At 45.2% G+C, this 12439-nt stretch overlaps 1 protein-coding gene across 1 annotated transcript; it reads left to right on the top strand.

Moving 5' to 3' along the window:
- Positions 1-471: 471 nt before the first annotated feature.
- On the top strand, positions 472-7375 carry LOC144118967 (uncharacterized). Its single transcript, XM_077651725.1, has 6 exons — positions 472-606; positions 1945-2048; positions 3211-3273; positions 4688-4750; positions 6369-6422; positions 7183-7375. The coding sequence occupies exons 1-6, from the start codon at positions 531-533 to the stop codon at positions 7273-7275; spliced, it is 453 nt and encodes a 150-aa protein (XP_077507851.1). The 5' UTR covers positions 472-530; the 3' UTR covers positions 7276-7375.
- Positions 7376-12439: the final 5064 nt, after the last annotated feature.

Raw genomic sequence — 12439 nt, forward strand, 5'->3', positions numbered from 1 at the left:
TGTCAGAACAAGAAAATCTTCCGCTTTCCTTTCTGCCATCATGCCCGCTCCGCCAGTGCTGGCTGGGCACACATTGCAAAGATGGATACCGATGTTTTCCGCACCGTTGCTGTCACCTCAGCAGCTTCGATGCATGCGCGCTCGTCCGGGCAGAGATATCTCCACGAGCGCCCAGCGCTCTATTCAAACATTCTGATGGCTAAGTAGAGACTCATCGATTCAGGTGTGTCAATAGAGAAGGCAACCAAAAATATGAAACCTCTACCGAGGATGGTCACGTGGACACAGAGCTTCCTCTCTCAACGTCCTTGCATGTGGTGTGAATGATGGACATGAAGCAGTCGCGTTTCCTTTTTTTTTTTGGTGCTTAATCGTCTCGCACTCGTGTCAAGGCTAACGCTCGTCACTTGTTCTGGCACCACTGCGATATAAGTGCGTGACAGGCGCTGTGGCTCTCCACTCTCCATTCCAGTTCGTACTGCTCTTTCCAGTTGGAGCTACACGTCAGCAGCTCACTCCAGGCAGCCAGCATGTTAGCTCTTCCCGTAGCCCTGTGCTTCTTCTCCGCCGCGGTACTCGCTCAAGACTGCGACAAAGCTCAGTTCGGTGAGTGTAATGTCTTAAGTCATACTTCTTCAATTTGCCATGTGGCATTACCAATGGGGAAGCACGCTGGTGTAAACAACGGACCGGCAGGCTAACGTAGTTGAGAGAAATTCTACACTCATAGAATACGAAAAAATCTAGTTATAGGGATTGCGTGGCGAGACGGTGGTCCATTGTGTGCTGGATTAGTTTACATTTCGACATTTCTCTCATTCGTAAATATAACAGCCGCATGACAAAGAGGAACCGTCTTTACGCAGTGTCGGGCACAGTAACAGAGAACAGGGTGCATGGTCTCTTAGCAACAGAAGATGTCGGCGGCAGGACTGTAAGCCGTGCTAATGAAAAACAAATATGCTTTCGTGAAAGCGACTTCAAGCCAGATTTTACGCGGTAAAGTTGTCTAGCGTCGGTAGAGTGCAGAACGATGCCGATACTGAAATTATGGACACAAGTGGAACCGTATGCGCAACAAAACTATTGGGTTTCCTAGCAATGAGAGCGAGAGCGCGAGACATTGAAAGTGTCCCGTAACATCCTTATTTTGTAGAAAAATGGATGCACAATGATGGCTGGGTTTCATGCCTGCGGAATATTTATTAATGGTGCCGCGGTGGCCTAGCAACCAAAAAGTAATTGTAGGTTTTCGCCACTGAAATCTTTATGCGTGCCTAATATCTCAAGTAATACTTGTTCATAACCTCCATTCTGCAGTGCTAATTGCACTGCTGAAACGTTTTTCAAGGACGAACTCCAAACCGCTATGGAAGGGGTCAAAATGTATCTGAAAAAAGGCTCACGACTACTGATCCGGAGTTCCCGGGTTCGAACCCGACCGCGGCGGCTGCGTTTTTATGGAGGAAAAACGCTAAGGCGCCCGTGTGCTGTGTGATGTCAGTGCACGTTAAAGATCCCCAGGTGGTCGAAATTAGTCCGGAGCCCTCCACTACGGCACCTATTCTTCCTTTCTTCTTTCACTCCCTCCTTTATCCATTCCCTTACGGCGCGGTTCAGGTGTCCAAAGATATATGAGACAGATACTGCGCCATTTCCTTTCCCCCAAAACCAATTATTATCTGAAAAAGGCTCAAAATCGTATCGACGTCCTCTATACCCAATGCAGCTGTCTATATTAACTCTTACCTTTCACAGTGTGCCAGACTAAACCACAAGATGAGCTTACTTCGTCAATAGACCCTTTTCTATCACGACACTCAGGTGATCGCTAAAGCTAATTACGGTTCACGTTCATAAGTCCCGGGAAAGATGCGCGAATTCTTTCCTCTCGCATTGAGGAACGTTTGTATTGCGCAGAAATTATGAACTCCTCTTTTGCAGATGATGCCACGATGAAGGAAGCCGGAGAAGCGGCCACAAAGCTGATGAAAGATTGCGTCCACCTGCTGGATAAGTACCCAGCCCCGCTAAGCACTATTGCTGACGTGAGTGTACTCTTAAGCTTTACAGGCTCGAAGCGTCAGTGCCAAAAGCTTTTTGTTGACGTCGTATGAAACCAATATTTTTGCAAAAATAATGAATAACGCGCTCCAATAATCTACTAAGAAAACAATGTTCCAGAGCTTTGGAACACACGGAATGAGATTCAAGCCTTGTCTTGTATTCATTAAAGACGACAACCTGCGCTTAAGGATTAACCGTTTCACCAGTAATAACGATACTCTCGTACGTTGACGCAATGTAAATGGAATTCATGTCGGGGCCTCCATATGGCTGTTTGGTAGATCATCGAGGACAATCTGTAAAGTTCGTAGCTCCAAAAAAACATATTTCCTGCTTCTTTAGAAGTTTCAACAAATATACTCAGGTTCTGCTACAGATGCTGTTGTGATAGTTGGCTATTTTAGACGCTATCGGCGGACTTTTACAACGACAGCTGCCAAGGGAGGATTTCCACTTATGATGCGTCTTTGGCATTGACGTAGCATCGCCAACCACGCTGACTGGTAAACATGTCATGACGTTACGCATGACATCCCTACAACGTTTCACAGCAACGCGCCTATTTGAGTGGTTTCAACAGATCTACGTCACGAGTGACAGCCCAGTGACGTCACTGGAACGCGCCATGCTGAGTGCTCCGAACACACTGACGAAAGGCGTGGCTTCACAGTCACGTCACGCGCACTCTACCCGAATACAAAGTATTGTGTTCACCACCACACACACCTGTCGCTGAATCTCGCTTTCCAAAGCATTAGCCATCCTGCGAGCTTAATGCACGAATAATTTTAGGTTTCTGTGCTCATTTAACATTTTAACCGGTTTAGGCAATGCCACTGGGCATGCTTGTGCCATGTGTTGCAACCAAAAATTTGTTTTAGGCTAACTGGCGCAAAGTAGCTCACAACAAAATAGTTTGTGAAGAGGCAAGTAATGCAGCAACGAAAGCACATGCGACACCTAACCTAGTCTTAACAGTAGGCGCTCGTAATGGTATATCGGTTTTCTTTTCTACGTGCTCTTCTTTTCGCGCCCCTGTTAACACTACCGCCTTCTTAACGCTTATAAAGCGTAGCCTGATTTTCTTCGCTATTCTTTTCCACGCTTTTAAGTGGCTAAGAAAGCACAACCATTTTTCTGCAGGGAATGAAGATGCTGTGCAACGACTACGCGGCCTGCCACGACAAGCACGAAGCCCTGACGCCGGTACATGCCAGTTTCGGAAGAACCACCTTGCAAAAATGTTTTAGACAGTCTATATACTGTCCATATACTTTCGTCTATAAAGTCTATAAGCTTTCTATAGACATATCCTGTAGACTAGCCTATAACTGACACAAAATCCTAGACAGTCTGTGTACAATATATAGATCTATGGCCATAAACTTTATCAGGCTTTTTTCAATACAAAGTCTATAGCCTATGAATATACAAAAGTAAATATCTATAGGAAGAGAGTATAGTTCATTAGAACTCTCTAGACAGTCTGTAGACCATTTGTATAAGGGCCCGCACTGCCAGGAACTCTGGTTAACGGTTGGGTGATCGCAGAAGACTAAAATATTACATCACGATCTCTAAGATGTTTCTAGCAGATTTAAAAAAAAACATAATACGAACCCTTGCAAAAAAAAAAGCCCGCGTAGTTTAGAGCAGAGCTTTTGTCGTTTTCTCAAATACACTGTGCCTGCTCTGCTAGGAAATGCGAACTCTCACTGAATTACGAGGCCACATTCTGAAAACTCGCTGTGCAAAATGTTGAACGGATGCTGGGCACGTTTTTTACGAAATTTTCTGGTTTCAAGTTTGAAGTTTATTGAGTAACGCACTGAGTAATAATGAATACAATAACTCAGCAGATAAGGAGGTCTCATAGTGCACGACTGTCGGGGGGACCTCCTAGAACAAAGCAAGTGGGGTAAAATCGCAAACAATGGAAGGCAGTGTATCAAGTAGATAGCATAAATATACAACCTACAAATAATGCGAAGGAAACAATATTATGTCTGAAAACGAAACAAAAAGTATATAGAGCTAATACCTTGAAACTCAATGCCCAGAAAAGGAAGCTTTAAACAAGCGTTACTACTGTTTAAGGATGTGAACTACGCAGAAAATGAATAAAATACTCTTTATTGCGATGATGAAATGAATAAGCAGTAAACGCTGCTTTAATTTCACATGGTAAAGTATTACAACACGATATGCCAGCAAATATTGTAGTAAATTTTCCATAATTAGCCCTAACTTTAGGCAAAAGAAGGTTTTTAAGCGGTTGAAACCTAGTAGGATTTGTATTTATAAGCCGACCAGTAAAGCCATCAATATGAGCATGATGGTTAATGAGCTTGTACATAATGATGGATATTTTCGCAGTGAATTATTGTTGAAGTGGAAGTATGCGCAAGCTATGATGAAGTGGTAAAGAGTGTGTTTGGAATGAACTGAATGACATGAGCCTGATGGCTTGATTCTGGAGGCGCTGAAGTCTTTCGATGTAACTTCCTGTGCACATAAGAAAACACGTCATTGATTTTGCCTAAAGAGTCGCCGTTTCACGGTTGACAGCAAACTTTTGTCCCTCTCTTCTGAATACTCTTCTTCCCAATTCCTCACGCAGAAGCCCGATGAGTACAGGAAGCAACTGATCGTATGTGTGCAGCCGCATTTCATCAAGTTCTACGTAAGTGCAAAAAAGTTTGCCCCAACGATAAGGAGCACGTTGAGAAAAATTATCCTTTCTTCCGCACATCTTTCAGGCATTTGCACAGAAATAAATAGTTTTCTTGTGACCTGCACTTGCACATGATCCGTCACTTCTCGTTTAGCAAGCATCAGCGTAACGTTTCCATGTATAACATTATTGGACAACATTTTTGAAAATTTGAAAGTTATAAGGTGCTCTTATGGGAATATTAAAGGCAATGTTTCATGCTACCAATATCTAGCAGAATCTTTCCTGTGAAGTTTTTCTATCGCTCGCATGTAGCAGTTAAGACTACAATTGAAAAGCAATGGGGAATGCTTTTGACGATCGCAAAAACGCAAATAGCAAAAAAAATGCATGCCTGTTGCGGTACATAAGCGAATATGATGATCGTTCAAATAAAATTCAAATATATGCAAAAATTGCGTTCATAGACTGCTCCCTGTTCAAAAACGCTTTTGTCGAGAATTGTTGGGTATGGAGTGTACCAGTTCGTTGCGCATGATACACAGTTTATTTGCTCGACTGCCACACACAGGCTCACGTTCTAGAGAAGACACGCAGTAATTATTAAAGCCTTACTTGCTTAAATATGTGAAAGGGGGCTGTGCATTTTATTTTTATTATAATTGAACCTCCGGCTGCACGGTGACTGTTTTCTGAGGTAATACTTAAGCGTGTATAGAAAGTGAACTACCGTAATCCCCGCACCATGGTCAACACCCAGCGCATAATTCGCAGGGCTCAATTTTTGTCGGCAGCCAAATTTGGTTAACCGAGTGTCGGCACCCTGCACACGTCCGCACGGGTGCCCAAACGTAAATGTTTAATAGCTTTTTCTTCAGTGAGTGCGTTTTTTCCAAGTAGTATAGCTTATGGGGGTTTGACGTCACAAAGCGGCTCAGGCTACGAGGGACGCCGTAGCGACAAGCTCCGGAGAATTTCTACTATCTGGGGTTCTTTACCGTGCACGCACCTCGCACAGTACACGGGCCTCTGGAATTTCGCCTCCATCGAAATTGGACCACTGCGGCCGGGATCAAGTGGTAAAAAACAAATAGCAGCTTCCAGAAAGCGTCATGATCATCATGTGGAGAGTACTGGGGCTCAAAAGGTCCATCATTTGTATATCGATAACAGCATACTGTTTACTGTCTCCAATTTTTTTATTTGCTTTCAAGGGCAAACATACGCAGCACTGGCTTCGCAACAATTCCTCATGCATGGCAAAAGACCAGCACATTGCTTTAGCCCTTCGTGATACAAGCATTACTCAGCGCAGTGTTGAACAAAACTGGTTACAAGATTTCGCATAGTGCGATTTTGTCTGGAAGCGTAAGCACAAGGTACAGCGTAGAATTTTCATGTTTAAACATGTATAGTTTGTTGATGTATACCGGACAATATGGCATTGCTTCTAGCAGCAACGGCCACGTCGATGAAGGCTACTTTCGAGGTCATCTCTCTCTTCGTTGCGCGCCCAAGATAAACTGAATGTGACATCAAAGCTCTGCTGCCTTCGTCCTTGCCTGCTTACATACCTACGTGGCAAATCTAACCGTCTTATTTGTTTACTCTTCTTCACCTCGTATAGAAATCAAGGCCAGAACTGAAACACGATCCCGAAACGGTTGCCAAGGAAGTCAGCGTAAGTATATCCGTGTTTCGATTAGCAGCTTGTTAGATTCAGACTAAATATGGTCTGTCACATAAAACAAAGTGAACAAAGGTTAACGGGAAGCCTCAGTCCGCTAGAAACCTACTGTTCAACCAATTATCAGCCCTGGTCAAAACATATGGACCGGAAATGCTACTTTGTGTTTTCCTCCTTAATACTAGCTTCTCCGTAAATAGCAAACATTTGTCGCTTAACTGGAACAATAGCCATTACTTCAAAACTTGTGTCCAGGTGTTGTGCCCTTGCGGTTAATTTTATCTTCAATGGAAATACCTTCAGACTCTCAAATTTTTCTCATTTTGCTCCTAATTTCAGCAAATCTACGAAAACTGGAAGATTTCCTTTTTTCTGTAGGCCTCACTTTAGAGCAAAATTACCTGAAACAAATTTCCCAAAGGAACATCATTACGGCCTCAACTTAACAAAGGCAAGAGGTACCTTAGTCAGAAAATTTTGGCAGTTGACTGCACATCATGTCACAGCCACACATGTCACAGCAAAACAAGTCGGTTGGACGGAAAGTGCATGAAGATGTTTACGCAGTGCGCTGTCACTTATGCCAGAAAACTTAACAACTATAGCTTGGAGGCGTCAGAGTCGAAAAATCTAGCAAAACGACAATTTGGACTAGTTGGCTTTGGCTCATGCAGCTTACAAAGTAACACAAAACAGCCGGTAAAATAGCCTCTTCGTAGTGTATTATGTTGCATTCTTCCTTGATTTTTTTCAGGAATGCATTATGGACCACATCCCACTCTCCAAGAACATGGGCATGGCTGTTGGCCAGTGGATCCTCAAGATACTGGGGGCCCAAGGGCAGTAGCCCGGAGGCATAGCCTCATTCGCGCCCAATAGTGACCTGTACTTTCTGTCTGCAATAAAAACGCTGCTAAGATTGCATAGTAATCTTGCTGAGCGACCAAGACGGCTATGGTGGCATGCAGGACTTCTGCGATCAGATGGACCGTGCACCCGCAGAATTTGTTACTGGGGCACTGCGCGGGTCTTATTGGCTACTTGGACAGCCTAGCGTGATATCGCACTCTCAAATTAGCTGAAATACGGAAAGGATGGCAAGAAACACGCTTTGAGTAACTGGACTGCGTAACACACGGAGTTTATTCTATCACGCTTTTGATCCTAGAGGTGCCGTAAGGGCGTTCATTCCAAAAACTCCCAGCTTGTCTGCTTTCTCGCACTATTACAAGCAATGCGAAAAGTTATGCATTAGTTCGTAGCGCAAAACGTTCGATCAGCATGAAATCAGCACATGGATACCTCTCAAGCTTTCTGTCTACACAGTGGGACTAGCTAGTGACATCCAAAACTGTGACCATTCGCTGCCTCCTTAGACTTTATTGATAGTACCCCAAGGGGAGTCCGAGGGCATTCCTATATTATATGGTCGAGCGTGGCCCTAGCTTTACAACGTTTACACTTTTCTGAGAATTGTTCCAGTTATATGACGCTCCACATAGCCGGACTGGGGAATGTTTTCTTTGTAGGCGACGCCAGTGTACGGCCTGACTTTTACTGAGTGATTTGGCGGCCGATGGGTACCTTGCTCGTCCCAGTCTATTATAGTGCTGGAGGATATCTCTGTATGACCGCAGGCAATCGCGCTCCGTGTAGCCTTCAAGCAGCCCATCCGCTCGGTATGTTAGTCCTCGAGATAGTTCCTGAGACGCTTCGTTTCCGGCTAGGGAGTCATGTGTGGGGGTCCAGGGAACCTGAATATGTCTGCTTTCTCTCACTGTCTGTAGGATTCTTCCCGCTTCAGCAGAGATTCTCCCTCTCGCGAAGCTCATCACTGCTGACAGTGAGTCGCGGACTATGGTCCTGGTAGTGCTATGGCTAACGTTACGGCAGTTTCTTCTGCCGTCTGTGTGTTGTCCGTGCGGACATCGCTACTGGTAATTAATTCAGCTTATGCGTTGACTGCGGCAAGAGCCATCCTGCCCTTGCCTCCGTCTACTGCATCAACGTACACCGCGTCTTTGAATTTCGGAGGCGCTTCTCTATGGCCTCGGCTCACTTTTCCCTGCTCTCTTTATGGTGCACGGGGTGCATGTACTTTGGCAATTATGGGATCATTAGTTTATTCCACACTTATCGCGCCATGGCATTACTCCTTCTTAATAGGTATGGCTGATAGCCCTGCATGGGCCATCCGCGGGTGTTATGAGACTATAGCCGACATTCTTTGTGAATGCACTGCCTACAGCGCCGAAAGGCAGTCTCTCTGCCGTGCTCTGGAGCGTCTAGACCTCCGCCCATTGACGGAAATGAAGATTCTCAGCTACTGGCCACGGAGATCGTTGGCAGTGAAGGCCTCCAAGACACTGATTCACTTCTTGAGGACTTCTGGCCTACATGATAGGCTGTGACTTTACTGAACCCTGTTACTTTGCATAGTGACTTCAGTTCCCTGCAACTCTCTTTTCTCCTTCAACTTTTTCTCCCCTCACCCCTTTCCTCCCGTGCAGGGTAGAAAACCGGTTATTCTTCTGATTAACCTCCCTGCCTTTCCTCCTCTTCCTCTCGTGCCATGTCGAATTTTCGTCCCCGCTGTCCTTCGTATGAGATGGCCAGCCTGGCTGTGATTTTCGCGCCGATGAGGCTGCTTGCCAGTCTCCCGTATTGTGAGATCCTGAGCCTTCCTCTTATTTCCTCCAGGGAGTTGTACTATGCGGATGATGGACTCTTTTGCTTCTCGTGAAAATCGAAGTTTAGATAGGGGGCAGTGTAAGCTATCCTACTTATGACAAAGACCTGGACTAGCCTAATGAGACTTTCTTCCCTCATAGCGGCTATCAGCTATCCTGCGGATGAGTCTCTTGGTTTGGGCGCCGGTGTCCTCTAGTCTCTTTATCGTCTCCAGATTTGACCTGTTCGCTTGTATGAACAAACTTAGGACTCTGATTCTGTCAAATTTTGGGATGGGGGTCCACCTGCCTCGAGGTTGATGTCCGGAGGGTCTTTGCTGCTGTTGGCGCGACAGATGAGGAGCTCTGACTTTTGCAGCGAGCATTTCAGGCCTCAGGGCTCGAAGTATTCCTCAGCTATTTGCAAGGCCCTTTGCGGGGTCTCCTTGATCTGGGCATCGCTGCCTTAAGCTATCCACAGTGTGACATCGTCTGCATACAGGCTTTGATTAAGCTCTCGTATAGCTGCAAGCTTCTTGGGGAGCTTGATCATTGCTACGTTAAAGAGAAAGTGTGAGAGCACTCAGCCCTGTGCGTCCTCTTGCTACCTAGCTTAATTTCGTCGAATTTACCTTCTTCGATTTAGAGTGTGGCATCTCTTCCCGAAAAGAAGTCTCTCATATAGTTGTACGCCCTCTCTCCTACACCTATAAAGTCTAAGGAACTGTGGCAGACCTATCTACTCAACTCCGACTCGGAGATTCAAGCAAAGATCATCCAACTAGCCGAAGACGCTGCCAGCGTCTACGAGATCCTGGCTGCCGTCTAAAGCAGGGGTGTTAGCCCCACAGTGCGGAAATAAAGTTACTGATGATGATCGTCATCATCCGCTGCCTCGCCAAAGAGGTCTACTCCAAAGCACATACCTGGATCACATAACCCTAAACTTCATTATACATTAACCATGGAGGTAACGCGCTCATAATTTGTAATCTCAGTGATTGCAAGATCACTTGTGCACAGAATTTTGTGTCATTGACTTTTTCAGTCCAGACATGCTGCTATGATGCTGGAAACATTGGAAACCTTCTGCACCAGAACTCGTTGAAATATAAATAGTTTCTGAGCGAAAGATTAAATGCCACAACGCTTTCAGTGATACGAGCGCAGGCGGCCACACATGCGCACAGTTATGGGACACCTGTATGAAAAATGAAAATTGGTTTTGAGGAAAGGCAATGACGCAGTAAGTGTCTCACATATCTCCGTGGACGCCCGAACCTCACCGTAAAGGAGCGGGTAAAGGAGGGAGTGAAAGACGCCAGGATCCATTTTGAATTTTTAGACCTAAAGGAGGCGGCATTCTTAGAGGATCATGTAGATCCACTGCAAAAAATAAATTGGTCCTGTTCGAAAAGCGTGGTCTTCTCGAATGTTCGCACGCGTGACTGTCATAACGGTGGCAAATAAACGTGATTCTTAAAAACAGAGCCATTGGTTAGCGACATGTCGCACAAGATTACGTAAACTAACGAGTGCTCCTAACGCGAAAATCAAGAATCGTTTCATGCAGTCGTGTGGCAAAGCTACCCGAAGAGAACAGATAATCACCAGTAAAGTGTGCCTTACCGTTAGAACATATTTAATTATAATAATTGGTTTTTGGGGAAAGAAAAATGGCGCAGTATCTGTCTCATATATCGTTGGACACCTGAACCGCGCCGTAAGGGAAGGGATAAAGGAGGGAGTGAAAGAAGAAAGGAAGAATAGGTACCGTAGTGGAGGGCTCCGGAATAATTTCGACCACCTGGGGATCTTTAACGTGCACTGACGTCGCACAGCACACGGGCGCCTTAGCGTTTTTCCTCCATAAAAACGCAGCCGCCGCGGTCGGGTTCGAACCCGGGAACTCCGGATCAGTAGTCGAGCGCCCTACTACTGATCCGGAGTTCCCGGGTTCGAACCCGACCGCGGCGGCTGCGTTTTTATGGAGGAAAAACGCTAAGGCGCCCGTGTGCTGTGCGATGTCAGTGCACGTTAAAGATCCCCAGGTGGTCGAAATTATTCCGGAGCCCTCCACTACGGTACCTATTCTTCCTTTCTTCTTTCACTCCCTCCTTTATCCCTTCCCTTACGGCGCGGTTCAGGTGTCCAACGATATATGAGACAGATACTGCGCCATTTTCCTTTCCCCAAAAACCAATTATTATTATAAATATGTTCTAACGGTAAGGCACACTTTACTGGTGATTATCTGTTCTCTTCGGGTAGCTTTGCCACACGACTGCATGAAACGATTCTTGATTTTCGCGTTAGGGGCAGTCGTTAGTTTACGTAATCTTGTGGGACATGTCGCAGCTAAGGTTTTCAGTTGCGCGATTCCCGTTAGCATTTGGCACTGTGCCCTGCTTTAGCTTCGGTTTCCTCTTAGTACACGCATTTTGTTAAAACAAAGCTATAACAAAGCACGTATCGTACGCCTTTTGCTGTGTGCTACGGACATCAGACGTCAAATACTTGTATTTCAATCACTAGAACTTAATTGATAATCACATTCATAAAAGAACTCTTCGGATATCTTAGGTTACAACGCCCAACGTGCACAGCAGTGAGGCTATTTACGAAGGTGCACTTTGCAGCAAACAGCATTCCAGAGAAACAACACTTTCAAGAGTCAATTGAGGAGTACTGTCATCAAGACAACACAAAGGCGTTAGTCACTTACAGACATGACACTACGTGGTGATTTCCTTACGCTCACAGGTGTCGGCCTGTTCCGCTAACTGTAAGGATGCAAAGCAATCTATCATAGATGAGCCACGTCCTCAACATTCTCTGTTAGCGCACACACAAAAAACTCTATGTTTGGACAGTTCTGAAGCCTGGAATGCGAATAATGACGAGATTCCTGGCTATTACCTTCTGCGTGGTTCAAGATAGAATTGATCTGGTACGCAAGTAAGATTGCCGCTAGAAAAGATTTGTTTTTATCTCCAGATTACGAAGTCTTTGCTCTCCCGTGTAACTTCAATAACAACAGAGTCCGTCTGCGGTAACAGACTACGTAGCAGAAATACCTGTGTGAATGAAAACCATCCAAGTGAAGCGGTGTCACGAACTGATATTGTTCGTGATAATGATTGGTTAGAGAAACTGAATGCATGATTGGAAGGTACCCTGCTCTAGTAAGGACATATGTCTCCTGTCGCATAACAAGCAGATATAAAATGGGACTAATACTTGCGAATGGTGCGAAACGAAAAGAGATTTGAAAAGGCGAGTGTACAAGAGCACCAGTGCAGGCAACAGATGCACAAAAAACAACAAGAAACCAATGCGGCT

The sequence above is a fragment of the Amblyomma americanum genome, chromosome 2, assembly GCF_052857255.1.
Source record: "Amblyomma americanum isolate KBUSLIRL-KWMA chromosome 2, ASM5285725v1, whole genome shotgun sequence".
In the NCBI taxonomy this organism is placed as follows: Eukaryota; Metazoa; Arthropoda; class Arachnida; order Ixodida; family Ixodidae; genus Amblyomma; species Amblyomma americanum.